This window comes from Pseudorasbora parva, chromosome 15 (assembly GCF_024679245.1).
Source record: "Pseudorasbora parva isolate DD20220531a chromosome 15, ASM2467924v1, whole genome shotgun sequence".
Lineage (NCBI taxonomy): Eukaryota > Metazoa > Chordata > Actinopteri > Cypriniformes > Gobionidae > Pseudorasbora > Pseudorasbora parva.
In genome coordinates, this window is record NC_090186.1 from 28,424,245 (window position 1) to 28,451,931 (window position 27,687).

Genomic DNA, 27,687 nt, shown 5'->3' on the forward strand with positions numbered 1-27,687 from the left:
CGGCATATAGATTAACCAGAAGGTGGAAGTGTAGCCTTATTTAGTAACCAGGTTGGATATGTCCAAGGGAACACTGTTTTGAAGATTAAACTATTGTTGTTATTGAAAAACAGTGTTTTCAGACAGTGAAATAAAAACAATGTTCGCTCACTGTTTAGATTTTGTGTCTGTCATTCCCCTCCCCCCTCACTCTCCCTCTCTCAGGATCACTCTATGTGTGTGTGTGGAGGGGGTCTCTCTCCCTCTCTCAGGATCACTCTATGTGTGTGTGTGTGTGTGTGTGTGTGTGTGTGTGTGTGTGTGTGTGTGTGTGTGTGTGTGTGTGTGTGTGTGTGTTTGGAGGGGGATGGTGCCAGCTTCATTTTGATTGTGGAAAGATTAGCTCATTGCTGTGTGCTTTGGCAAGCATTAAAGGATAAAAAAATATATTATTCTGGGTTACAATAAAATTATAGAACCAGTTAATTTGTAACAATAGAAAAAACACATTTGAGTTTCCTTTTCAAACAATGAAGTTTGTGTAACCTAAAAATAAGCAGATTAATGCCTTTTATTTGTGGACGAAAATGAGAGCAAATGATAGAGAATAACAAGAAGGTGGGAGTATAGCCTTAGTTATGAACCAGGTTGGATATGTCCTTGAGAACACCGTTTTGAAGATAAAACTATTGTTATTGCAAAACAGTGTTTCCAGACAGTGAAGAAAAAAAAAAACTTTCTCCCACTGTTTAGATTATTATTTTTTTGTTTGTTTCAAATCTTGTTTCTTTCGGAATTAGACTCTGTCTCTCTGTCTGTCGTTCCCCTCCCCACTCACTCTCCCTCTCTGAGTTTCACTCTGTTTGGGTTGTTTGTGTGTGTGTGTGTGTGTGTGTGTGTGTGTGTGTGTGTGTGTGTGTGTGTGTGTGTGTGTGTGTGTGTGTGTGTGTGTGTGTGTGTGTGTGTGTGTGTGTGTGGAGGGGGTCTCTCTCACTCTGTCTGTGTCACCTTGTCTCTTGTTTTTTCATAATTTAACCCTTTCATATCATAATTGCTATCAGCAATATCTATCACTTTATTGTGAAAAATAAGTTTAAAAAAATGTATTATATATATAAAATACTGGTCTTCTGAACTTACAATATTTTGAGCTGCAAAAAATACATTTGCACATAATTGAAAGTGATATCCTAATACTTTTAATTGTTTTCTATAACATTGGCTTTAAAGAAGGTCATGTGCTGTGTTTGCAAAGATCATGTATGACACCTCTTTAAACTAATTATTTATTGATAAAATTCAAATGGATTAAAAAATTAAATTTCACATGATTTTATAAAAGTGGCTGTTTATTATAAACTTCCATAAATTATATGCACGCATATTACTCTTACCTGACACTGATATTAAAATCATTGTTGCGGTCTCTGTGATTTGGCTTAATTTATTTTTAAGAGAAGTGTAAGGATAAAACAACTTCAGCATTTGGACAGTATTCTGCACTCATTTTGAAATTGACATTTGATATCATCTGACATAAAATTAATGAATAAAATGTAATTGATCTCATAGATGTGAGTGTTGTGGTTCCTGGTCATAGCAGCACCAGTTGCTGCAGTTAATGAGGTGAATTCAAATGACTTTGACATAGTCCCTTTATTTATTTTTCCCATATTAAATGCCTATTGCCTGCTGTGCACAGTTAAGCTGATGCCACCGGGGTGGCGGTGCCCCCGGCTTGGGCCCGTCATCGCTGCTCGCAGCTTTAATTTATTATTATTTTTTTTACCGACTATTTGGGCATTTTTGGGGCCTTTCCCATGCTCGAAAACTCTTGAAACTTTGCACACGCATCAGAATGCGCGGCCATCAGGGCCGGGCTGAGGCTGGGACCCGGGCGTGGCAGGGGGGCTCGACAGCGCCCCCTAAAGTGGGCTCTGAAAACAGGGTCTATAAATCAAACACACTTGCACGTACATATATGAAACTCGGTACACATATAGAGCTCATCGGGCCGAATAACTTTCGTGCTCTAACTTATGCGTCAGCCCAACAGGAAGTGAGCTATTATGGGTTGTTCGGAAAACGCATGCTCTGGAATTTGCGATACTCCTCCTAGAAAATTGACCCGATCAGCACCAAACTCGGTCAGCATGAAGTCAAGACACTGAGGATGCCAAATTGCGAGCAACTTTTTGATATCTCAAACGGTTAGGCCGTGGCGAAGAGACGAATTTATGGCGAGAAAAAGGAAACAGGAAGTGAGTTATAACTTTTGCATAGATTAATTCATTTTGATGAAACTTCAGCTGTGTGTTCGTTGTAAGAGGACGATCACATGGATATGACTTTTGTGAGACAAAGTTATAGCGCCACCAACTGGCAGCAGGAAGTGTGTCCCTTTCAAAATTGCTTTAAATCCCCATCTTATTTTCACCCGATTTACTTCAAACTTCATCAGTATTATGTCAAAACATGGCAGATATAGACATATGAATGGATTCCTGATTCTAGAAAAACTGTTGTCATGGCAACGTGTCAAAGTCTAATAATCTTTTTTGGTGTTTTTGAGACTCTTCACATGCTTGAAATTGCATGAAACTCAACACACACATCAGACATGCTGTCCAGAAGATGCAAGCAAAGATTCAGAAACGGGCGTGGTAGAGGGGCTCAGTAGCGCCATCTTTTGTCCAAAGCGGGGGGGTTAGTTTTATCTACATTCACCAAACTCGGTATATATATTGTACATTTCGAGCCGGACAACTTTCTAATTTACAGTCATTAGCTCTGACCAACAGGAAGTCAGATAATTTGGTTGGAAGATAACAAGAAGTCGAAAGCGAGCTCTGAGTTTTTACCTTCTCCTCAAAAGCGATTCATTCAATCTCCTCCAAACTCGGACAACATGAAGTAAATATACAGAAGATGCTAAAATGCGAACGGTTATTGGATATCTCAAACGGTGTTCCCTTAGTAAAAGCCTAAAAAAGACAAAGTAAGCACACAAGTGCCTGGTTCATAAATAAGGCTATACTCCCACCTGCTGGTTATTCTATATAATCACAGTTTTTTTTTTTTTTTTTTTTTTCAACACTTATGCTCTCACTTAAATGACCAGTAGAGGGAAATATTGTATAAGTTTTCAAGCAAAAAACCTTGCCTCTGTGTGTGTGTGAGAATGCTTTTCTAGCCTGCTGGGGACTTAAACCTGAATGCACACAGACTCATGGGGGCTTCCCAATGGGTACAAAAGCTTATAAATCAGACAGAATGAGTTCTTTTGAAAATGTGAAAATGCAGAAAGTTTTGTGTGATGGGTAGGTTTAGGGGTAGGAGCAGTGTAGGAGGACAGAATATGGTTTGTACAGCATAAAAATGGGTGGATGGGCTGAACTGATAAGAGTTGCCTGCTGGATACTTTAGCATTACTAGTGTGTGTGTGTGTGTGTGTGTGTGTGTGTGTGTGTGTGTGTGTGTGTGTGTGTGTGTGTGTGTGTGTGTGTGTGTGTTCTTTTTTCTAGCCTGGTGGGGACTTCAACCTGAATGCACACAGACTCATGGGGACACGTGTCACTGATTTCTACAGTGTGTGTGTGTGTGTGTGGGGGTGGGGGGTGGGGGGGTGGATGGGCTGAACTGATAAGAGTTGCCTGCAGCATACTTTAGCATTACTTGTGTGTGTGTGTGTGTGTGTGTGTGTGTGTGTGTGTGTGTGTGTGTGTGTGTGTGTGTGTGTGTGTGTGTGTGTGTGTGTGTGTGTGTGTGTGTGTGTGTGTGTGTGTGTTCTTTTTTCTAGCCTGGTGGGGACTTCAACCTGAATGCACACAGACTCATGGGGACACGTGTCACTGATTTCTAGAGTGTGTGTGTGTGTGTGTGTGTGTGTGTGTGTGTGTGTGTGTGTGTGTGTGTGTGTGTGTGTGTGTGTGAGAGCCACTCTTCTGTCTAAAACAATTACCTCTCAATGCTGTGCTTTGGCCTGCATTAAAGGATTAAACATATTATTCTGGGTTTGAATAAAAAAAATAAATGTATAAAACCAGTTTATTTGTAGGGCATTGACAATATTGTTTTATATAATTAGTTCCCCCCCCCCCCTCAGGATCACTGTGTGTGTGTGTGTGTGTGTGTGTGTGTGTGTGTGTGTGTGTGTGTGTGTGTGTGTGTGTGTGTGTGTGTGTGTGTGTGTGTGTATGTGTGTGTGTGTGTGTGTGTGTGTGTGTGTGAGTGTGTGTGTGAAGGGGGTCTCTCTCACTCTGTGTGTCACCTTGTCTCTTGTTTTTTTAATAATTTAACCCTTTCATATCATAGGCTATCACAAATATCTATCACTTTATTGTGAAAAATAATAAAAAAAACAATAAAAACACCTCTTTAAACTAATTATTTATTGATAGAATTCAAATGGATTAAAAAATTTAATTTCACATGATTTTATAAAAGTGGCTGTTTATTATAAACTTCCATAAATTTTATGCACACATATTACTCTTCCCTGACACTGATATTAAAATCATTGTTGCGGTCTCTGTGATTTGGCTTAATTTATTTTTAAGAGAAGTGTAAGGATAATACAACTTCAGCATTTGGACAGTATTCTGCACTCATTTTGAAATTGACATTTGACATCATCTGACATAAAATTAATGAATAAAATGTAATTGATCTCATAGATGTGAGTGTTGTGGTTCCTGGTCATAGCAGCACCAGTTGCTGCAGTTAATGAGGTGAATTCAAATGACTTTGACATAGTCCCTTTATTTATTTTTCCCATATTAAATGCCTATTGGCCTACTGCGCACAGTTAAGTTGATGCCACCGGGGTGGCGGTGCCACCGGCTTGGGCCCGTCATCGCTGCTCGCAGCTTTAATTATTATTATTATTATTATTTTAACCCGACTATTTGGGCATTTTTGGGGCCCTTCCCATGCTCGAAAACTCTTGAAACTTTGCACACGCATCAGAATGCGCGGCCATCAGGGCCGGGCTGAGGCTGGGACCCGGGCGTGGCAGGGGGGCTCGACAGCGCCCCCTAAAGTGGGCTCTGAAAACGTGGTCTATAAATCAAACCAACTTCCACGTATATATATGAAACTCGGTACACATATAGAGCTCATCGGGCCGAACAACTTTCGTGCTCTAAGTTATGCGTCAGCCCAACAGGAAGTGAGCTATTATGGGTCGTTCGGAAAACGCACGCTCTGGAATTTGCGATACTCCTCCTAGACGATTCACCTGATCAGCACCAAACTCGGTCAGCCTGAAGTCAAGACACTGAGGATGCTAAATTGCGAGCAACTTTTTGATATCTCAAACGGTTTGGCCGTGGCGAAGAGACGAATTTATGGCGAGAAAAGGGAAAAAGGAAGTGTGTAATAACTTCTGCATACATTAATTCATTTTGATTAAACTTCAGCTGTGTGTTCGTTGTAAGAGGCCGATCACATGGATATGACTTTTGTGAGTCAAAGTTATAGCGCCACCAACTGGCAGCAGGAAGTGTCACTTTTGTCCAAAGAGGAGGGTTAGTTTTATCTGCAGTCACCAAACTCGGTATATATATAGTACTTTTCGAGCCGGACAACTTTCTAATTTACTGTCATTAGCTCTGACCAACAGGAAGTCAGATAATTTGGTTGGAAGACAACACAAAGTGGAAAGCGAGCTCTGAGTTTTTACCTTCTCCTCAAAAGCGATTCATTCAATCTCCTCCAAACTCGGACAACATGAAGTAAATATACAGAAGATGCTAAAATGCGAACGGTTATTGGATATCTCAAACGGTTTTCCCTTAGCAAAAGCCTAAAAAAGACAAAATAAGCACACAAGTGCCTGGTTCATAAATAAGGCTATACTCCCACCTGCTGGTTATTCTATATATCACACTGGCTGTTTTTTTTTTTTTTTTCAACACTTATGCTCTCACTTAAATGACCAGTAGAGGGCAATATTGTATAAGTTTTCAAGCAAAAAACCTTGCCTCTGTGTGTGTGTGAATGGTTTTCTAGCCTGGTGGGGACTTAAACCTGAATGCACACAGACTCATTGGGACTTCCCAATGGGTACAAAAGCTTATAAATCAGACAGAAGGAGTTCTTTTGAAAAGGTGAAAATGCAGAAAGTTGTGTGATGGGTAGGTTTAGGGGTAGGAGCAGTGTAGGGGGACAGAATATATGGTTGTTACAGCATAAAAAACATTACATCTATGCTGAGTCCCCAAAAAGATAGTGAACCAGACGTGTGTGTGTGTGTGTGGAGAGAGAGGGAGGGGGGCTGATTCCTACCTTCAGCTTACTACTGTGTGTGTGTGTGTGTGTGTGTGTGTGTGTGTGTGTGTGTGTGTGTGTGTGTGTGGAGAGAGAGGGAGGGGGGCTGATTTCTACCTGCAGCTTACTACTGTGTGTGTGTGTGTGTGTGTGTGTGTGTGTGTGTGTGTGTGTGTGTGTGTGTGTGTGTGTGTGTGTGTGTAGAGGTGTGGGGGCTGATTTCTACCTTCAGCTTACTACAGTGTGTCTGTATTGTATAAGTTTTGAAGCAAAATAAACTTGCCTGTGTGTGTGTGTGTGTGTGTGTGTGTGTGTGTGTGTGTGTGTGTGTGAGTGGTTTTCTAGCCTGTTGGGGACTTCAACCTGAATGCACACAGACTCATTGGGACTCGTGTCACTGTAGGGACCTAAACTGAGGTCCCAATGGGTACAGAAGCTTATAAATCACAGAGAATGAGTTCGTTTGAAAATGTAAAAATGCAGAACGTTTTGTGTGATGGGTAGGTTTTGGGGCAGGGGCAGTGTAGGGGGACAGAATATATGGTTTGTACAGCATAAAAACCATTACATCTATGGTGAGTCCCCAGAAAAAGATAGTGAACCAGACATGAGTGTGTGTGTGTGTGTGTGTGTGTGTGTGTGTGTGTGTGTGTGTGTGTGTGTGTGTGTGTGTGTGTGAGGGGCAGGGGCGGGGGGGTGAAGGGGGGTGTTGTGGATGGGGGGATGGGCTGAGCTGATTTGAGTTGCCTGCAGCATACTTCAGCATTACTACTGTGTGTGTGTGTGTGTGTGTGTGTGTGTGTGTGTGTGTGTGTGTGTGTGTGTGTGTGTGTTGTTCTAGCCTGGTGGGGACTTCAACCTGAATGCACACAGACTCATGGGGACACATGTCACTGTAGGGGCCTAAATTGAGGTCCCAATGGGTACAAAAGCTTATAAATCATACAGAATGAGTTCTTTTGAAAATGTAAAAATGCAGAAAGTTTTGTGAAATGGGTAGGTTTAGGGGTAGGGGCAGGAGGACAGAATATATGGTTTGTAAAGCATAAAAACCATTACGTCTATGAGTCCCCAGAAAGATAGTGAACCAGACATGAGTGTGTGTGTGTGTGTGTGTGTGTGTGTGTGTGTGTGTGTGTGTGTGTGTGTGTGTGTGTGTGTGTGTGTGTGTGTGTGTGTGTGTGTGTGTGTGCGTGTGCGCTAAAAAGATTACCTCTCAATGCTGTGCTTTGGCCTGCATTAAATGATAAAACATATTATTCTGGGTTTGAATAAAAAAATAAATGTATAAAACCAGTTTATTTGTAGGGCATTGACAATATTGTTTTATATAATTAGTTAAATAATTGTGTTAATACAAATAATTATTAATAAAACATATAAATATTTAAAAAAAATTACTAACAAAGGAAAAAACATTTAATTGTCTTTTTCAACAAAAAGTAATTGGTGTGTGTAACTTAAAAATGAGAAGATTAATGTTTAAGGACAAAAATGATAACCAATGAGCTACCGGTATATAGAATAACCAGAAGTTGGAAGTGTAGCCTTATTTAGTAACCAGGTTGGATATGTCCTAGGGAACACTGTTTTGAAGATAAAACTATTGTTGTTATTGCAAAACAATGTTTTCAGACAGTGAAATAAAAACAATGTTCTCTCACTGTTTAGATTTTGTGTCTGTCATTCCCCCTCCCCCCTCCCTCTCCCTCTCTTAGGATCACTGTGTGTGTGTGTGTGTGTGTGTGTGTGTGGAGGGGGTCTCTCTCACTCTGTGTGTGTGTCACCTTTTCTCTTGTGTTTTCATAATTTAACCCTTTCATATCATAGGCTATCACAAATATCTATCACTTTATTGTGAAAAATAAGTAAAAAACAAAAACATATATTATATCTTTAATTAAATACTGGTCTTCTGAACTTACAAAATTTTGAGCTGCAAAAAATATATTTGCACATAATTGAAAGTGATGTCCAAATACTTTTAATTGTTTTCTATAACATGGGCTTTAAAGAAGGTCATGTGCTGTGTTTGCAAAGATCACGTATGACACCTCTTTAAACTAATTATTTATTGATAGAATTCAAATGGATAAAAAAAGTTAATTTCACATGATCTTATTAAAGTGCCTGTTTATAATAAACTTCCATAAATTATATGCACGCATATTACTCTTACCTGACACTGATATTAAAATCATTGTTGCGGTCTCTGTGATTTGGCTTAATTTATTTTTAAGAGAAGTGTAAGGATAATACAACTTCAGCATTTGGACAGTATTCTGCACTCATTTGAAATTGACATTTGACATCATCTGACATAAAATGAAAGAATAAAATGTAATTGATCTCAGAGATGTGAGTGTTGTGGTTCCTGGTCATAGCAGCACCAGTTGCTGCAGTTAATGAGGTGAATTCAATTGACTTTGACATAGTCCCTTTATTTATTTTTTCCCATATTAAATGCCTATTGGCCTGCTGTGCTCAGGTAAGCTGATGCCACCGGGGTGGCGGTGCCCCCGGCTTGGGCCCGTCATCGCTGCTCGCAGCTTTAATTATTTATTATTATTATTTTTTTACGCGACTATTTGGGCATTTTTGGGGCCCTTCCCATGCTCGAAAACTCTTGAAACTTTGCACATGCATCAGAATGCGCGGCCATCAGGGCCAGGCTGAGGCTGGGACCCGGGCGTGGCAGGGGGGCTCGACAGCGCCCCCTAAAGTGGGGTCTGAAAACGGGGTCTATAAATCAAACACACTTGCACGTACACATATGAAACTCGGTACACATATAGATCTCATCGGGCCGAACAACTTTCGTGCTCTAAGTCATGCGTCAGCACAACAGGAAGTGAGCTATTATGGGTTGTTCGGAAAACGCATGCTGTGGAATTTGCGATACTCCTCCTAGACGATTCACCCGATCAGCACCAAACTCGGTCAGCATGAAGTCAAGACACTGAGGATGCTAAATTGCGAGCAACTTTTTGATATCTCAAACGGTTTGGCCGTGGCGAAGAGACGAATTAATGGCGAGAAAAGGGAAACAGGAAGTGTGTAATAACTTCTGCATACATTAATTCATTTTGATTAAACTTCAGCTGTGTGTTCGCTGTAAGAGGCCGATCACATGGATATGACTTTTGTGAGACAAAGTTATAGCGCCACCAACTGGCAGCAGGAAGTGTCACTTTTGTCCAAAGAGGAGGGTTAGTTTTATCTACATTCAGCAAACTCGGTATATATATAGTACTTTTCGAGCCGGACAACTTTCTAATTTACTGTCATTAGCTCTGACCAACAGGAAGTCAGATAATTTGGTTGGAAGATAACAAGAAGTGGAAAGCGAGCTCTGAGTTTTTACCTTCTCCTCAAAAGCGATTCATTCAATCTCCTCCAAACTCGGACAACATGAAGTAAATATACAGAAGATGCTAAAATGCAAACGGTTATTGGATATCTCAAACGGTGTTCCCGTAGCAAAAGCCTAAAAAACACAAAATAGGGACACACGTGCCTGGTTCATAAATAAGGCTATACTCCCACCTGCTGGTTATTCTATATATCACACTGGCTGTTTTTCTGTTTTTTTTTCTGTTTTTTCAACACTTATGCTCTCCCTTAAATGACCAGTAGAGGGCAATATTGTATAAGTTTTCAAGCAAAAAACATTACCTCTGTGTGTGTGTGTGAATGGTTTTCTAGCCTGGTGGGGACTTAAACCTGAATGCACACAGACTCATTGGGACTTCCCAATGGGTACAAAAGCTTATAAATCAGACAGAATGAGTTCTTTTGAAGAAAGTTTTGTGTGATGGGTAGGTTTAGGGGCAGGAGCAGTGTAGGATGACAGAATATATGGTCTGTACAGCATAAAAACCATTACATCTATGAGTCCCCAGAAAGATAGTGAACCAGACATGAGTGTGTGTGTATGTGTGTGTGTTTGTGGGTGGGTGTGTGTGTGTTGTGGATGGGGGATGGTGGATGGGCTTAACTGATAAGAGTTGCCTGCAGCATACTTCAGCATTACTACTGTGTGTGTGTGTTCGTGTGTGCGTGCGTGTGTGTTCTTTTTTCTAGCCTGGTGGGGACTTCAACCTGAATGCACACAGACTCATGGGGACACGTGTCACTGATTTCTACAGTGTGTGTGTGTATGTGTGTGTGTGTGTGTGTGTGTGTGTGTGTGTGTGTGAGCCACTCTTCTGTCTAAAAAGATTACCTCTCAATGCTGTGCTCTGGCCTGCATTCAAGGATAAAAAAATTTATTCTGGGTTTGAATAAAAAAATGAATGTATAAAACCAGTTTATTTGTAGGGCATTGACAATATTGTTTTATATAATTAGTTAAATAATTGTGTTAATACAAATAATTATTAATAAAAAATATAAATATAAAAAAACATTACTAACAAAAGAAAAAACCCATTTAATTGTCTTTAAAAAAAAAAAAAAGTAGTGTGTGTAACTTAAAAAATGAGAAGATTAATGCCTTTTGTTTAAGGACAAAAATGAGAACCAATGAGCTACCGGCATATAGAATAACCAGAAGGTGGAAGTGTAGCCTTATTCAGTAACCAGGTTGGATATGTCCAAGGGAACACTGTTTTGAAGATTAAACTATTGTTGTTATTGAAAAACAGTGTTTTCAGACAGTGAAATAAAAACAATGTTCGCTCACTGTTTAGATTTTGTGTCTGTCATTCCCCTCCCCCCTCACTCTCCCTCTCTCAGGATCACTCTATGTGTGTGTGTGGAGGGGGTCTCTCTCCCTCTCTCAGGATCACTCTATATGTGTGTGTGTGTGTGTGTGTGTGTGTGTGTGTGGAGGGGGGTCTCTCTCACTCTGTGTGTGTCGCCTTGTTTTTTGTTTTTTTTCATAATTTAACCCTTTCATATCATAGGCTATATCAGCAATTTCTATCACTTTATTGTGAAAAATAAGTTTAAAAAATGTATTATATATATAACACTGGTCTTCTGAACTTACAATATTTTGAGCTGCAAAAAATGCATTTGCACATAATTGAAAGTGACCTATTATATCCTAATACTTTTAATTGTTTTCTATCACATGAGCTTTAAAGAAGGTCATGTGCTGTTTGCAAAGATCACGTATGACACCTCTTTAAACTAATAATTTATTGATAGAATTCAAATGGATAAAAAAATAATTTCACATGATTTTATAAAAGTGGCTGTTTATAATAAACTTCCATAAATTATATGCACGCATATTACTCTTACCTGACACTGATATTAAAATCATTGTTGCGGTCTCTGTGATTTGGCTTAATTTATTTTTAAGAGAAGTGTAAGGATAATACAACTTCAGCATTTAGACAGTATTCTGCACTCATTTTGAAATTGACATTTGACATCATCTAACATAAAATCAATGAATAAAATGTAATTGATCTCAGAGATGTGACTGTTGGCGTTCCTGGTCATAGCAGCACCAGTTGCTGCAGTTAATGAGGTGAATTCAAATGACTTTGACATAGTCCCTTTATTTATTTTTCCCATATTAAATGCCTATTGCCTGCTGTGCACAGTTAAGCTGATGCCACCGGGGTGGCGGTGCCCCCGACTTGGGCCCGTCATCGCTGCTCGCAGCTTTAATCTTCAATTTATTTTTAATGCACAAATACATATAAATAAATAAATAAACAAACAAACAAATAAATAAATAAATAAATAAATAAATAACGATTGCTAAATAAGCTGTGCATTTTAGACGTATGTTTTCATCCTGAATTTCGAGCTGGTGTAGTCATTGGTTTGGAATTGTGTATATATATATATATATATATATATATATATATATATATATATATATATATATATATATATATATATATATATATATATATATATATATATATATATATATATATATATATATATATATACACCACTGAGCTGATGTTAAACTTCACAATCAAAACATTTCTTTCCCATTCTTTAATAGCCATGTAACAATACCATTCTGAATAATTTTTTCAGACCACATTTCATGGTATTTAACAATCAATTATATATTTTGAAACATCGTTCTGGTCACTGTCAATATTGATTCTGATTAGTGATTGTGTAGTTGTGTAGACAGATCAAGCTATTTATAGTTAGCATGAAAAAGGAAATGCTTTCTCTTTGTCCAGATTTGACTGTAGGATAATACAAAACTGATACTTCAAATCAATATAAAACTCAACTTTGACAAAGAGTAGCCTTTTATAATGATTCATATATATATAACAAGGAATACACAGCCATTCAGTAGGGATATACCGCCATCTAGAGGTTTAACGATGGCATTACAGATGATAAATGGTGCATAATTTAGAGGTACCCTTAAAATACATGTTAAAGGAAACCATATTTTTGTTATTATGAACTAATTTTAGCAAAATACTACTACTACTACTACTAATAATAATAATAATAATTTTGGAATCGCCTCTGATCAGTAGTCAGGTGATATTATGCATGCAGTGCAAATACTAGGTCTACTTTTAGCAGCATCAAGATTACAAACTTATATCTGGCAGGATGATGATGATGACAATAATGATGATGATACATGCACTGAATTCACATAAATTTTCTTTCTGAACACAACAGCTCAGAATTCTGGATGGAAACATATAAGTCTTAAGCCTAATGGAGCACAGATTGTTAAGCAATTGTGCTTTATTTATTTGTTTGTTTGTTTATTTATATGTATTTGTGCATTAAAAGTAAAATGAAGATAAAGATGTGTTCTGGCGTCTGAGGTTTGAACCAACTTGGTTGAACCAATCAGATAAGAGTAAATCGAGCAGCTCATTTGATTGGCTCCAGAAGAAGGTGGACCCGCCTTCCTCCTCGCGCTTGATAAACTCAGTCAGTGACAGAATCGTGCCAAAACTGTAAGCGCAGCTAAAAGAAAGACGGAACTGTGCAAATCGGTTTATTTCGGGAGCCTTTTTGCCCTACGCACACAACAAGTCATTTAGACAGTTGCAACAGTTTATTTTTTTTACACAAAGGTTGGTTTTACACACTCAATCTATTTCGCAGTTCCTGACTCTGTTTTTTCCGCTTGCAAATCGATGTTCACAGGCGTGCAATGCTTTTGGCCGTATTTTGGCGAAATAAACGTGTCAAAAGGGTAAGCGCAGAAAAATGGAAGTCAGAAGAATACAGATCATATTTATTTTGCGTTAACATGAAGCTGCAGTTTCACAATACATGAATTACACTTATGAAAGCAGTAAAATGCTGCAAATATTTTTTTCTTACACTTGAAAGGCAATTTACACCTTTGCAAAACTTATCTTGTGCATGCAAATTTAATTTACGCTTGCAATCTTATGTACACTTTCACAAATCTTACCCTACGCTTGCAATTCTATATGGCATCAATTTACCTTCATACATAACCGATAAACGAATTTAATTTACATTTTTTCAATTTATATTTTAAACATGTCATTACCATTACAGTTGATCACTAACTAATAACTACCAAATCAAACAAGTGCAATTACAATAAATAAGTACAAATGTAGTTTTATTCCCTTACAGTGCCGTAACACGCATCTCGGAAGTCATGACTCTCACGATGCAATGCGCATGCGCGGTCAGAACTGCTGTGGTTTAACTGTGATCTGCAGTCAGACCCTTCTCGAGTTGTCGGGAATTCTTCCTTTTGTAGTCGCACAGTTTGAACCCCTCTGTCGCCGATCCATCGTGCAGTGTAAACACAGCAGTGACTGAATGCTACCCCAGTCATGCAGTGACCGGAAGAGTTTGAAAAATGTTGCAGTCTGAACTATGCTTAAGTGTTGTTGATCACAAAAATGGCAGACACAGGCATAGGTGGTGTTGTGATTCAAAATGCTGCAAAATATTCCACAACTTAAATGAATATACTTTATTTTACTAATCTAAATATCAGTTTTAACAACCTACGTGTAGTGGTTTAGTTCTTTAAAATCTCATTACATCTTATGCAATAATTAGCCATTTTCTAGTCTCAAACAGACTATGGATCATTAAAACACACCCTGCAAAACATGGGGAATTTACATGCTTGATGAATCTAGCAACGGTTGTCCTTAAAGAAAACTTAAAAACAACCGTATTTTGAAACTCAAACGTTAATAACGTAAAACAAAGAACCTAATTTACTTAAGTATAATATAGCTCTGATTCCAATGAAAAAGTAACATTCCAGGTTAGTGACATCACGACCCAGTTCAGGTACAGGCATTGACCAACATGCTCTCTGCACATGATCAAAGATAACCAGAGATGGTTTGATTTAGATCATGTTTTGCCATCTTTTGGGAGTCAGGATCACAAGTTTGAGCAGTTTAAAAGATACTGATTGTGATATTGTGACTAACCGTAAAAACACACTTTGCCATCTGCGGCACACAATGCACAAAGCAATGCGATTCCTTACCACTTCAGATTATTTGCTTAGTCTTTTTCTGTCACAATGTTCTCATGAACTTGCATCTTACTCGTATGACCACATATAAAAGCACAGAAGTCACTTAATGACTTAGAAAAAGAATGGAAAAAAGACAGGGGACATGACAGTAAACAAATTTATTTTGTCATCTGCACTTTACAGTTGGAACTCTGGGAATTCAAATATCACATCCTTGCCTGTGAGCTTCTTGTAGACACCAGAGAAGGTCTCAACCTGAAACAAGACCCAAAAATTAGCTCGATTAAAATGATTATTTAGTGAAAAGACAAATTAAGCAATTGTGACAGTTACTCATAAATGGTAAATTTACAGCATACCAATTGAGTTTTTCAAAAGGTAAAGATCTCCAGTTAAAGTCAAGCATTAAAACAATCATAGAATGACTACAATGCACATATCAAATTAGGATTACTTGGCAATTCAGCACAAGTTCCAAAATAGGATCCAAACTTTTAACAATTAATAGTGTGCACTGCATGGTTTACCTCCCCAGTAACGGCCCAAAGGGCTCTGGGAAGATGTAGGAATATACAGGACGCCGTCCTCACCAGCCAGAGGCCGGGGACAAGCTTGATATCCAACGTCGTGGAACGGGACTGTACGTCATGGCACCAAAGTGCTGCGCTCCCTTACGCCACACGGACAGAGCCAAATGAGAGCCATCTCACAGGATGTCCACGTTGGGTCATTGCATTTATTTTTAAGAGAGTAGTACTCACTTTGTGTTCAACATTGTTCTGTTGTGCCTTGTCGAGGTGGACCTTGATGAGCCTGCTGCTGTCCAGTTTCACGCGAATCCTTTTGCCAACAATTTCACTGGGAAAGACCAGGTCCTCAAGGATAGCATCATGCACATTAGTCAAAGTTCGGCTGAAGGAGAAAAACAGATTAAGTGGATGAGTTTAGTGTTTATCCACTAAACATTAGGTTCATGCCAGCTAAAAATGTAAAACATCCTAAACAACACATTTGGATGTGCACTGCATGGTTTACCTCCCCAGTAACGGCCCAAAGGGCTCTGGGAAGATGTAGGAATATACAGGACGCCGTCCTCACCAGCCAGAGGCCGGGGACAAGCTTGATATCCAACGTCGTGGAACGGGACTGTACGTCATGGCACCGAAGTGCTGCGCTCCCATACGCCACACGGACAGAGCCAAATGAGAGCCATCTCACAGGATGTCCACGTTGGTTTGCGATACGCTAACAGGCCAATCAGCAGAACACTGATGTGGTAGGCAAAGTCACACTGAGAAAGCAAGCGCTACTAACCCTGACTCTGCAAACACAGCTTCCAAAATGCAACAAGACGACATTTACCTCCTGGGACGCTTCTGCTTGTTTTTTGTGCGGCTTTTCCTTGTGGGTTTAGGCAGGATCCTTCTCTGGAAGACAAGATAAATCAAGATTAAAACCATTAATTTGGTTGTCAACGTGCTAATTTAAAGCAAAAAAATCACATCTTCATGGCTCTAAAAGGCATGTGCACTGCATGGTTTACCTCCCCAGTAACAGCCCAAAGGGCTCTGGGAAGATGTAGGAATATACAGGACGCCGTCCTCGCCAGCCAGAGGCCGGGGACAAGCTTGATATTCAACGTCGTGGAACGGGACTGTACGTCATGGCACCGAAGTGCTGCGCTCCCTTACGCCACACGGACAGAGCCAAATGAGAGCCATCTCACAGGATGTCCACGTTGGTAAATCAAAAATAACATCAAGGCTTAAATCCATATTAAAAGGCAAAGTTTAAGGACCCCAAGAATTGACTTGCCAAGTGTTTGCTGGTTCAATTCAAATGAGATGGCCAGATATAAAAGGACTAGTAGTTACCCTTTCAAAAAAATCCAATAGGCTTTAAATGGTAGTCAGTTGCAGGCGGAGATAGAGGTTATAAGTTTAAAGAGCATTTGAGTTGGACAAACTAAAACAATTGAGCATACCTGTGAAATGACTAGACAAATTACTTTATAGGAGCACTGGATTGGACAATTAAAACACTTGAATTGTCCAGTCATTTTGCATGAATGCCCAATACAAAAAAAAAAAAATGGCTCAATGCTGTCTTGATTTAAACTCTCCAGTCCAATTTCACAGGCATGCACAATTTTTTAAATCTAGAGCATTTGAAAATTAATGTCTCAAGCACACTAGCATGAACAATGGCCTCAAAGTGAAGAGACCTGGACTAAAAGCCACACATTTAATTCGGAATTCATTAAGTCATTAAAATTTCACCCCAAAAGGACAAAAAACAATACAAAAACATTGAACTAAACACTAGAGAAAGATTTAGCCACAAAAAGCACACCAAACCTGACAACGGTTCTACATTAAAAGATGCTGCTGCTTAGAAAGGACGAGTCTTACCTGTGCAATGAACACCACATGCTTGCCGCTGAATTTCTTCTCCAGCTCGCGCACGAGCCTCACCTGGATCTTCTGGAAGGATTTCAGTTGGGGCACAGGCACAAAGATGATGATGGCTTTCCTGCTACCACCAACTTCAATTTCCTGCAAGAAAGAGAGAATCCACGTTTACTTGAGGGCAAACCGTATACATCTATAAGTGATTCAGCAAGTCACTTTTTACAGTGGAGGGCATGTGCACTGCATGGTTTACCTCCCCAGTAACGGCCCAAAGGGCTCTGGGAAGATGTAGGAATATACAGGACGCCGTCCTCACCAGCCAGAGGCCGGGGACAAGCTTGATATTCAACGTCGTGGAACGGGACTGTACGTCATGGCACCAAAGTGCTGCGCTCCCTTACGCCACACGGACAGAGCCAAATGAGAGCCATCTCACAGGATGTCCACGTTGGTTGTGTCAATGTTCAGTTTAATCATTGCACTGATGCTGGTGTAGTTGAACTGATGTAATGGTAAACATTCAAAATGAATAAAATTTACCTTAGCAGCAGTGATGTGGAGCTCCCTCAGCTGAGCCTTCAAGTCTGAGTTCATCTCCAGCTCAAGAAGAGCCTGCATGAGCCAGACAAATGTTTATCATAAGAACAGAGGAAGCAAAATACGCATGGAGGTCACATTTCAAAAAGCCATGAGTTGCTGATTTATACCTGGGAAATGCCAGACTCAAACTCATCTGGCTTCTCGCCATTCGGCTTTACTATTTTCGCGCTGGTACTGAACATGGCCTGTGTCTGAAACAGAAACAGGCATATTAGAATAAAAACACTACCCGTTATGTTAACAGTTCACTTAAGTTAAGATGGTGTCATTTATGAACCCTCATGTTGCTCTAAAGCTAACCTTTCAAACTCTGTTAAACACAAAATAAGATATTAGGCAAAATGCTGCAAACTGACAGCCTTAATCTCGATTTACCTTCACTTAAATCAATTAACATAACATTATTTACATTATCTTATGTAGTTCATAGATGCAAATCACGTGTATTTGGAATAACGTGAAGGGGAGTAAATGAAGAAAAATCATTATTGGGTGGACAAATGTTAACCTTCAAAAGTGACATACAACCTGATGAGTCTGTACAGGTAAGCATGATGACATTATACATCAGAATTCATAATACCAATTCGAGATTATTCATTAACCAATTGACTCGGCATTTGATCGAATTATAAATCTCCCGATTTACAATTATAACTATGGCCGTCCTAAGTAACGTTAACGTTAGTTCACCAGCTACCGTTAAGAAAACTATTCCTGCTAACTCTTAAGTATGTTCTTAGCATGCCGTTAGCATGGATTAGCTAGCACAGAATCACTACATTTACATTGCAGGTTTAATTCCATCACAAATGAAAGCCTTCGAGATAAAGTATTTTACTCAATATAGACATTTTCGAGCATCTAAGAACAGCACATGGGCCCCAGCAACCCTTTAGTACAGACACGTCTGCTAGCACATCTTAACTGTCTAAATTCCTATTTCCATAATAGCCATCCATTTTCTAATACACTAGCATCTAACGCATCTCTGTGAAAACATCATATGTAGCTCATGCATGGCAGTAAATATGACTTATTTTCTACATTTTAGCTCGATATCGCTTTAGCTGGGCACATTCAATAGTCTCACCTCTTTCAACGACGGCCTGGGAAGAGACCGTATTCTCGCGAGAGGCCGGTAAAAGCGCGTTGGTGTGTTGCATGATGGGAAATGTTATCATCATCCCGTCTGCAGAGGGCGCCCGTTCTTCTAATTTATCATGTGTGTGAAGTGAAGAAGGACTAAGTGCAGTATTATTTTATTAATTTTATTAACTGAAGAACAATATTATAAATATTTTCAGGGATTCTGGCTAGGCATTTAAAAAAAAATCTGCAAATACTGATTAATAAAGAAGTTTAAAAACAGTTTTAAAACATATCTAATCAGGTTTCCACTCATATGGAGTTCCATTGTGATGTAAAAACTTAGCTTTGAAAAAGTTCGCGAGTATCACTTCATTGGAAATTTACTACAAAGATCCGCTGTCAATAAGAGTCATAAGTTCACACTGGTGTGCAGTATGTTTTCGATTCACTAAAAAGAATCTGTTCATACGAGACCATTCGTTTTGGAATCGGACTCCGCTAGTTCCGCGCCGTATGTTTGTGGTTCAAAAAGAATCGGTTCATTAGAGTCATATGTTCGGAAATCGCGCTGCACTGTTCGCGCTGAATGTTTTGACTCACTAACATTATTGTTATTTTCTCTTAACGCCATTATGAATATGACTCAATGTTTCTATTGACGTTTTTGTATTTTTTATTTTATCTAAGTATTGTCTCCTTCCTCTTTGCAACATGTCCACCTCCACCACACTCCAGTTGGTGGCGGTATGGCTTTATAGTGCTTGGGGTGAAAACATGAGAAGAAGAAGAAGAAGAAGAAGAAGAAGAAGAAGAAGAAGAAGAAGAAGAAGAAGAAGAAGAAGAAGAAGAAGAAGAAGAAGAAGAAGAAGAAGAAGAAGAAGAAGAAGAAGAAACTGAAGCGAGCTTTTGGTTATCCGACTGGTAACGTGGGTGCATACGCTAGCGAAAGTCAAAACCGTTGGATCCATAAGCATTTTGTGAAAGTCTTTGTCAGGTTATTTTTCATGGTTATTGTCATTTAAATGCCACGCCTAAGGGATATTGCCATGTTTACTCTGCTCTGAGCAGAGAGTATGTTGAGATTGCCTGGGTTTTTCAATGTTGTACGCAGGACTCTCTGTAACGCCGCAGAAGAGATGGGCAAGAAAGGAACATTTTTCTACGCTGTGAGGAAAGGATTTAAACCAGGAGTGTACCAAACATGGTGAACAGGCAACTATATGAGTGTTTTCTGTAATTGTGAGCGCTTGTTGCACTGCATAGCATGACCACGCATTATTTATTTACTCTCCTAAAGGGAGGAATGTAAACATCAGGTGGATAAGTTTCCCTCTGCGAGCTATAAGAAGTTTGCCTCTGAAAAGGACGCTTGGGGTTTTGTGAGGAGCCAATCTGCTGCACCATCTTTTGGGAGACCAAATGGTAATATCAAAGACTCCCCTTATAAAGATCTGCCATAATGTTGCATCATCAAGATTTCAGGTGTACAAGGGAAAGATTTCAGGAGGGGGGCAAGCTGTGCATCTATTTTGTCATGTGATGTGACCATATATTGAGAGAGAACGTCCTTCTTTTTTGTTACATGTCAGTATTCTTCATAGCAAGTACATTTTTTTATGTGCTGGTTATATTTATCTAGATTCTTGATCAAAATGTATATCCAACATGTTGATTTACAGATAGTCAATTCACCATGTAAATTATTTGACTAAAGAGCAGCCACAATTTATAAATTTAAGCTTAAATGCAAGAAAATACCATTACAATTTATTTTATATAACTCTTTATAGAAAGATTGGGATGATGTATTTGCAATTTCTAAAATGGCCAAGTTGTGTCACTGGATCATATTTATATTTAGCCTGACATGGTCATACTCAAGTCTAATCAGAGTCTGAAACTGCTCCATTGGGCTGTGATTATGAGGCGTGTTTCAACCGAACCAGAAAAGACCTCAATTGGATAGAGCTACAACCAATCAGAGCAACGAAGCGACGCATTACGCTAGTTGTCAAATGTCAACAGAACTCAACTGCACTGTGTTGCCAAGTCTGCGTTTTTTCCGCCGGTTGTTTTCTATGTCTGCAGGTTGAAGTGACTATTATGTGATCTATAGAGCCATGAGTGCGAATTTTAGCAGGCTACCTTGCCAAAATAACACACATTTTACCCCTCAAACACAATTTTTTTTCCTGGAGATTTGTGGATTAAAACATACATAAATATATATGTTTATATATATATCATGACATAGACTGTAAAACAATATGGACGTAGTGTCCGTGACATCACCCATAGGATTCTGAAGAGCAGTTTTGAAGCGTAAACTAGAGACGAGCTGTCCGTTGCCATCTCCGACATGTGCGGAGCTGAGGTGACTAACAGACAGTGGATAAATGGCTATCCACCTGTCAATCAAAGTGGCCACAGCCTTAATTATGCAGAACGTTAAGGCTTTATATAATTTAAACTAATGAATTATTTAAAGAAATTTTTCCCCCTCTCACAGTTGTCATGAAGGGACAAATTAGCTGTATTGACCAAAACCACAATTTGTACCAGGCTGTTAGTTTTTTTCTTCTTTTTTTTCTGATGTAAAGTTGGGCATTTTAACATGGCGCTCAATAGCATGATATGGTCATACTCAATTGTAGTCAGAATATGAGTCTGATACTGCTCTGTTGGGCTGTACTACTACGGCGTGTTTCAACCGAACCAGGAAACACTTCAATTGGATAGACCTACAACCAGTCAGAGCAACCGAGCGACGCTTCAACGTTAGTTGTCAAATGTCAACAGAACTCAACTGCACTGTGTTGCCAAGTCTGCATTTTCCCCCCGCAGGTTTTTCCCTTGTCCACGGGTTGAAGCGACCTCAATAATGTGATATTTGCCAGGAATGTGAATTTTAGCAGGCAACCTTGCCAAAGTAACATATTTTACCCCCAAATGAGAACCCTCCCGAGAAGCTATTGTTTTGGGCTAGTAGTTGGCGGGTTTCGTTTTAAAAACTTGGCAACCCTGTCTTTATGCGCGCTGAAATAAACAATTTTTGCTGTTGTTGTAAAAAAAAGAATTTAAGGATACAGTTACTTACCAACATAATCATCATTTCAGAGAGAAATAGAGACGGTGATGCATATACAAACAAGTTCTTCGTTTAGGATTTGAACAAATTCAACCAAGCGCCTTTATTGATGACGTGCATGATTACGTTACTGTTAATCATCTATCCGTCATCGTCTAAAGTCCGCCCTGATGATTTGATTGGTCCGAACAGTTTCTGTTGGTGCATAATTACTCCTCTATGGATCAATCCAGACCGAACTGCCCAAGCTCAAATGTTGTGGGCGGGGCTGAGGTCGGCTGGCATCCGGGCTAGGGTCTCAATGAGATTCTGCTCCCCTTTGGAGCCCTAGTGGCCAGTCAAGGAATTGGCTTCAAGAGAAACTGGGGGAGGTTGCCGCTTGAGATATACGTACATATTTCAATGGCTTTTTTAATGCTTTATTATCAACAGATAACATGTAAATTAAAGTTAACTTTTTTTAAATTAAAATGTAAGTGACATGACAGAAAATTGCAAGTTAAAAGGGTAACTTCCATATTACATCAGAAGAACATCACATGCTTCACAATAAAAAAGAAATTAAAATAAGAGCGAAAAGAGAGAGAAAGAAAACAAACGAGGATGGATGGATGGATGCATGGATAGATAGATAGGTGGTATTAACTTCTAAATTTCTTTTCATGGTTTCCTTCTTTGCTCGGCGTAGTCTTTCCTTTTTTCATTGGTGTTAGTTTTTTCCCCAGGCAAGTATCACCACATTATAGTTTTTTTGAATTTTCGCTATTGCTTTGATGTAAATATGCGTAGTGTTATTAACATATTTGTTGCGTAGTGATGCATATTTTCAAGCAAGTCAGATATGCTGTATTTAATATATATCATGATGACTCACAAGTATTTGCACTAAATATGTGCAGATTTGGGTTACACTAACTACTTCCCAGCAGAGTGAGTGAACATAAGTAACCCACCAAATTGGCTAGTGATTTGACAGCGTTAACATGCCACAGCTGAATTTTTCTTTTACAATTTTTTTTTTTACCATGTTTTTCAATGCCTAATACCAATCTTGCTTACTGTCTCATAGTAACCAGCGAGCCAATTTATGCACAGTGTAGCATTATAACAACTTTCAACTATACACTGTAAAAAAAGGCTTTCATACTCAAATGTGTCTAATATGATAAAACAGCACTGCGTTCCCCCCACATTCAATTTTTTAGCCACCTTTTTTTTGCCTGTTTAGCTACTAGTTTATTAAATGACATAACTAATGAAATGTTCCATGTGGTCTCTTAATAAATGAGGCCATAAAATCTGCTAATTATAAAGAATTGATGAGATATTATCTAAAAGGATTGTAGATGGAATATTGCATGTCACATTGCAGGAACTTCGCCAAAAGTACTGCACAGATAAATGGTTTTCTATATATTGATATGCTGCTAAAGCGTACTATAAAGCAAGTGATTGACGTTATTTTTGTTTGCGTCTAAGGATATGAGTGTGAGGTCCTGCCTCCTAGAAACGTGCCTGATGCCTCAATGGCAGTACCCCTTGGGAAAAAAAGAACCCGTGAGGACTCTGAAGATGACAGACCATCTTTTTCTAAACGAGTGAAACTCATTGAAACCCCACAGCCAAAGACAGCTGCATCCAGTAGTGATGGATTTACATACATGGGTAACTCTTATGTTCTATAGTCTTGTTGGAGATGGTGGAAATTCAGTAGCAGTATTAACATTAAGTGACATGGCATCTGACGCACAGGAGCCAATGGCACATGTCGCGACACACGCAGTGGCACTTCCGGTTCTCATTGGCATATGTCAGTGGATAGTGACATGTGTCGCGACACACGCGGTGGCACTTCCGGTTCTCATTGGCATGTGTCACTGACACTGTCACGAAACGCTGACACTGGCAGTGACACTGAGTCGCGGAACATGTCGCTGTATGTGACACTCACTGGCAGATGAGCTGAACAACTATACTCACGTAATTGTGGCACAAAAGCCAAAATAAATATCCTATTTTCGTGACTTTTTTCCCCCTCTTAAATAAATGTTAATCTTACTTGTTAAATTTAGTAATATGTTAGTTTGTGACAAGCAGTATCTGAGTGGCATGTGCCATTGAATGATTTATGCAATGCCAATATTGGTGCCAATGTTGTTGATCACGCAAACTGCACGTCCTAGAAAACACGTACAAACCATCATAAGTCATTACAAGCATCCGTTACTGTAGTAAAGCTTTAATTTTGCATCATGCTGCACGCTCTCCTCTAGGTGTCAGTATAGCCAGCGCAAAGATACACCATAACTTAAGACAGTTGAGGAACATTAACGTTAATTAATTAACATTAACATCAGTGGATAATGGCATGTGTCACTAGAATGTGTGGCATGTGTCAGTGGATAGTGGCATGTGTCACTGACACTGTCACGGAACATGTCGCTGTGTATTGTGTCCATAGGGTTGTGTCACGTCCAGTTGCCTACACATGCTGCTGTCTGCCATGGTGTGACGTTTAGGGAACTCCAGAAGGAATGCGTTCACATTTTTAAAGTTGTGTTTATTTCTCATTACATAATTCCATAAAATTAGTTGTGAAATATTAAAGCCATGACTGAGTAGGCCTAAGTATGCAAAAAATAAATTTGATAAAGTATTTACAAATTTGCCTTAACATATACTCTGATACTATCAGATACTGTTTTTGCTACCATCAAACTTGCAGACAAAATGTCAAATGCACCACCAGTTGATGTTCCTCAACTGTCTTAAGTTATGGTGTATCTTTGCGCTGGCTATACTGACACCTAGAGGAGAGCGTGCAGCATGATGCAAAATTAAAGCTTTACTACAGTAACGGATGCTTGTAATGACTTATGATGGTTTGTACGTGTTTTCTAGGACGTGCAGTTTGCGTGATCAACAACATTGGCACCAATATTGGCATTGCATAAATCATTCAGTGGCACATGCCACTCAGATACTGCTTGTCACAAACTAACACATATTACTAAATTTAACAAGTAAGATTAACATTTATTTAAGAGGGGAAAAAAGTCACGAAAATAGGATATTTATTTTGGCTTTTGTGCCACGTGAGTATAGTTGTTCAGCTCATCTGCCAGTGAGTGTCACATACAGCGACATGTTCCGCGACTCAGTGTCACTGCCAGTGTCAGCGTTTCGTGACAGTGTCAGTGACACATGCCAATGAGAACCGGAAGTGCCACCGCGTGTGTCGCGACACATGTCACTATCCACTGACATATGCCAATGAGAACCGGAAGTGCCACTGCGTGTGTCGCGACATGTGCCATTGGCTCCTGTGCGTCAGATGCCATGTCACTTAATGTTAACACCGTCTCTCTGGAAATTGTTCAAATTTAAACTGAAACATAATTAGTAGACCAATTTTTTTTTATTACAAAACTTTTACCATAGTAAAATGAAATGAGCTAGTTTCCCCCCTAGGTGATTCTGTAGTGGTGTACACTGATGGCTGTTGCTCGGCCAATGGGAAAAAAGGAGCGCGTGCAGGAATTGGTGTATATTGGGGTCGTGATCATCCACGGTAAGTCGTCTGTGATGAAATAGCATTCTGGAAAAACAACATTGCTATTCAACAATTAATTATAACTCAACATTTTCTCTGACCTCACTGTAATATATGTTTTCGTAGGTTCTATAATTTTCAACCAAAAAAAAAGTATTTAATTGTTTAACCTTTTAATTATTTTCTCAGTAATGTGGCTGAGAGGCTTTCAGGGAGGCAGACCAACCAAAGAGCAGAATTACAGGTAAGAATTGTTTACAAACAGCTTTTTTATTTTTTTTCTTATACCCTGTTATCGATAACTATCAATAAAACGTTTCATCACAGGCTGCTTGCAAGGCACTCGAGCAGGCCAGAGAAATGAATTTTAAAAAGATTGTACTGTACACGGACAGCAAGTTCACCATTAATGGTATGCACTTCTGCTTTTATGTTTAAAAACATGTTAGTACTACACTGATTCATGTCAAATACTATTTCTTTTTTCATGTAGATATTGTTATTTATAGAGCTTAAAAAAGAATATTTTATATACCAACCTGTGTGTGTGTGTGTGTGTGTGTGTATATATTTTATATATATATATATATATATATATATACACACACACCAACCAGTATATATATAAATCATTAATTATATATAATATAATATAATACAATACAATACAATATTGGTCGCTGTTACATATTTTTTTGCTTTCCAAAGGCATCACAAGCTGGGTAAAGACCTGGAAGTCTAATGGCTGGAGACTTAAAAATGGTGGGGTCATAATCAACAAAGATGACTTCCAAAAGCTGGATAAACTAAATGCAGAACTTGAGGTCGCATGGGTATGTTTTATCTGTACTCACAGTGTTGTACAATATGGCATCTGCTATTCAACTTGTACATTTTAAACATCATGTCCCAACCTTAGTTCATGAACATTCTTTTTCATTGTATAAACATGGCCTTCAGTCCATCAATTTTGATAAACTTGCACTGAGAAATGCATTGCATCTCTACATAATTTTTGCTAAAGCTGATAACTCCGATGATTAAGGATGGAAAGCAAGATCAGGGGGTTGTTTTCAGTACAACAACATAGTGCACTTTAAACAGTGAGTTAAAGGATCCAAAAACCACTAGGCCGGTGTTATATATTTTCTTCAGTTGAGTACTTACAATATCCCAGATGTTTTCAACTAATTGTAAATTGTGAGAAAATTGCTATTTTAACTAAGACCGGGACGTTTCAGAATAGCGTCTGAGGGAGTCGCCTGTCAATGGCGTCATATCTGCGCTACCCTCAGTTTCGGGTTTTATTTGGCAGGAGCGCTTTACTCTTAGCAGTGTGAACAAGTGAACGCACTGAGTAACGTCATAACATCGTTTTAAACACACAAATGTATCTAATATGATAAACAGAGCTGCATTACCTCAAAATCATAACCGGAAGAGCGGATCAGTGCAGGCGCCCGGCGAATGTGTCCTGTCCCGTCATAATAAAAGTCCCGGTGTTTGTGAGCCGTGTGTTTGTATAACAATCGCTCCAGCAGCTGTGCTCAGCTCCACAGCACTCGGTCCTGCTCTGCTTCACACTACAGTAACATTAATAATCGCGTTCATGAACGTGATTTTCTGCCCGTGTCCTATTTTCCACCGGCTGTGAGGTGAAGACCACATGTCCCAAGATGCTGCCCTCAAACTTCGCGTCATCAAACTACGCCTGTGTTTTGAATAGGTGTCATCTGGCGGATGAAAAAATTACATAGTGCAGCTTGAAATAAAAAATTTCATCTACTGAAGAGAAGTTGGGATACCTGCTGACAACATGCTATTTGTTTTCATTTCATATTTACATTTAATATTGACATGTTATTATATGTAAAAATTAAAAAAATATTTTTCATTTCTAGATGCACATACCAGGTCATGCTGGATATACTGGCAATGAGGAGGCAGACAGACTTTCCAGGGAGGGAGCAGCAAAGCCCCCATGTTAGCATACTATTTTTATTCCACATTCATTTTATAATGATGAATTATGTTTTAGTTATAATTAGGCTTTTTTTTCTTGATGGCTAATGCACTTTGTTTTGGTCTTGTTTTGCTAGTGTTGTAATGTTGCAAACAACACTAGAAACAAGCTTTCTTCTTTTCTGAAATGTTCGTTTTTGATTGTTCTGTCAATTAAATTGTCATGTTCCTGAGATTGATTCCTGGTACTTATTTTTCCATCTCTCAGAAACTCGTTTTACGTATA

The 27,687-nt window shown here is 39.0% G+C and overlaps 2 protein-coding genes and 4 non-coding genes across 7 annotated transcripts; 1 reads left to right on the plus strand and 5 right to left on the minus strand.

Annotated features, from left to right (window-relative positions):
• Positions 1 to 14,838: 14,838 nt before the first annotated feature.
• On the minus strand, positions 14,839 to 18,861 carry rps7 (ribosomal protein S7). The gene is made up of 7 exons (XM_067417560.1): positions 18,800 to 18,861; positions 17,814 to 17,897; positions 17,647 to 17,718; positions 17,107 to 17,250; positions 16,058 to 16,122; positions 15,457 to 15,607; positions 14,839 to 14,950 (listed from the first exon to the last, which is right to left on the minus strand). The coding sequence occupies exons 2-7, from the start codon at positions 17,886 to 17,888 to the stop codon at positions 14,873 to 14,875; spliced, it is 585 nt and encodes a 194-aa protein (XP_067273661.1). The 5' UTR covers positions 17,889 to 17,897; positions 18,800 to 18,861; the 3' UTR covers positions 14,839 to 14,872.
• On the minus strand, positions 15,201 to 15,421 carry LOC137042274 (small nucleolar RNA SNORA73 family). The gene has a single exon (XR_010898382.1). It is a non-coding gene; the product is annotated as a small nucleolar RNA SNORA73 family (small nucleolar RNA).
• LOC137042273 (small nucleolar RNA SNORA73 family) lies at positions 15,709 to 15,929 on the minus strand. The gene has a single exon (XR_010898381.1). It is a non-coding gene; the product is annotated as a small nucleolar RNA SNORA73 family (small nucleolar RNA).
• On the minus strand, positions 16,217 to 16,437 carry LOC137042276 (small nucleolar RNA SNORA73 family). Its single transcript, XR_010898384.1, has one exon. It is a non-coding gene; the product is annotated as a small nucleolar RNA SNORA73 family (small nucleolar RNA).
• LOC137042275 (small nucleolar RNA SNORA73 family) lies at positions 17,338 to 17,558 on the minus strand. The gene has a single exon (XR_010898383.1). It is a non-coding gene; the product is annotated as a small nucleolar RNA SNORA73 family (small nucleolar RNA).
• An 804-nt stretch (positions 18,862 to 19,665) lies between the features above and the next one.
• On the plus strand, positions 19,666 to 27,634 carry rnaseh1 (ribonuclease H1). 2 transcript variants are annotated; one of them, XM_067417562.1, is made up of 9 exons: positions 19,666 to 19,792; positions 19,910 to 20,002; positions 20,096 to 20,220; positions 23,366 to 23,551; positions 25,358 to 25,457; positions 25,629 to 25,683; positions 25,767 to 25,851; positions 26,148 to 26,272; positions 27,341 to 27,634. In XM_067417562.1, the coding sequence occupies exons 2-9, from the start codon at positions 19,935 to 19,937 to the stop codon at positions 27,425 to 27,427; spliced, it is 831 nt and encodes a 276-aa protein (XP_067273663.1). In that variant the 5' UTR covers positions 19,666 to 19,792; positions 19,910 to 19,934; the 3' UTR covers positions 27,428 to 27,634. The 2 variants fall into 2 exon arrangements, with proteins under 2 accessions (XP_067273663.1, XP_067273662.1); XM_067417561.1 differs by having other exon boundaries at positions 19,667 to 20,002.
• The last annotated feature ends 53 nt before the right edge of the window (positions 27,635 to 27,687 follow it).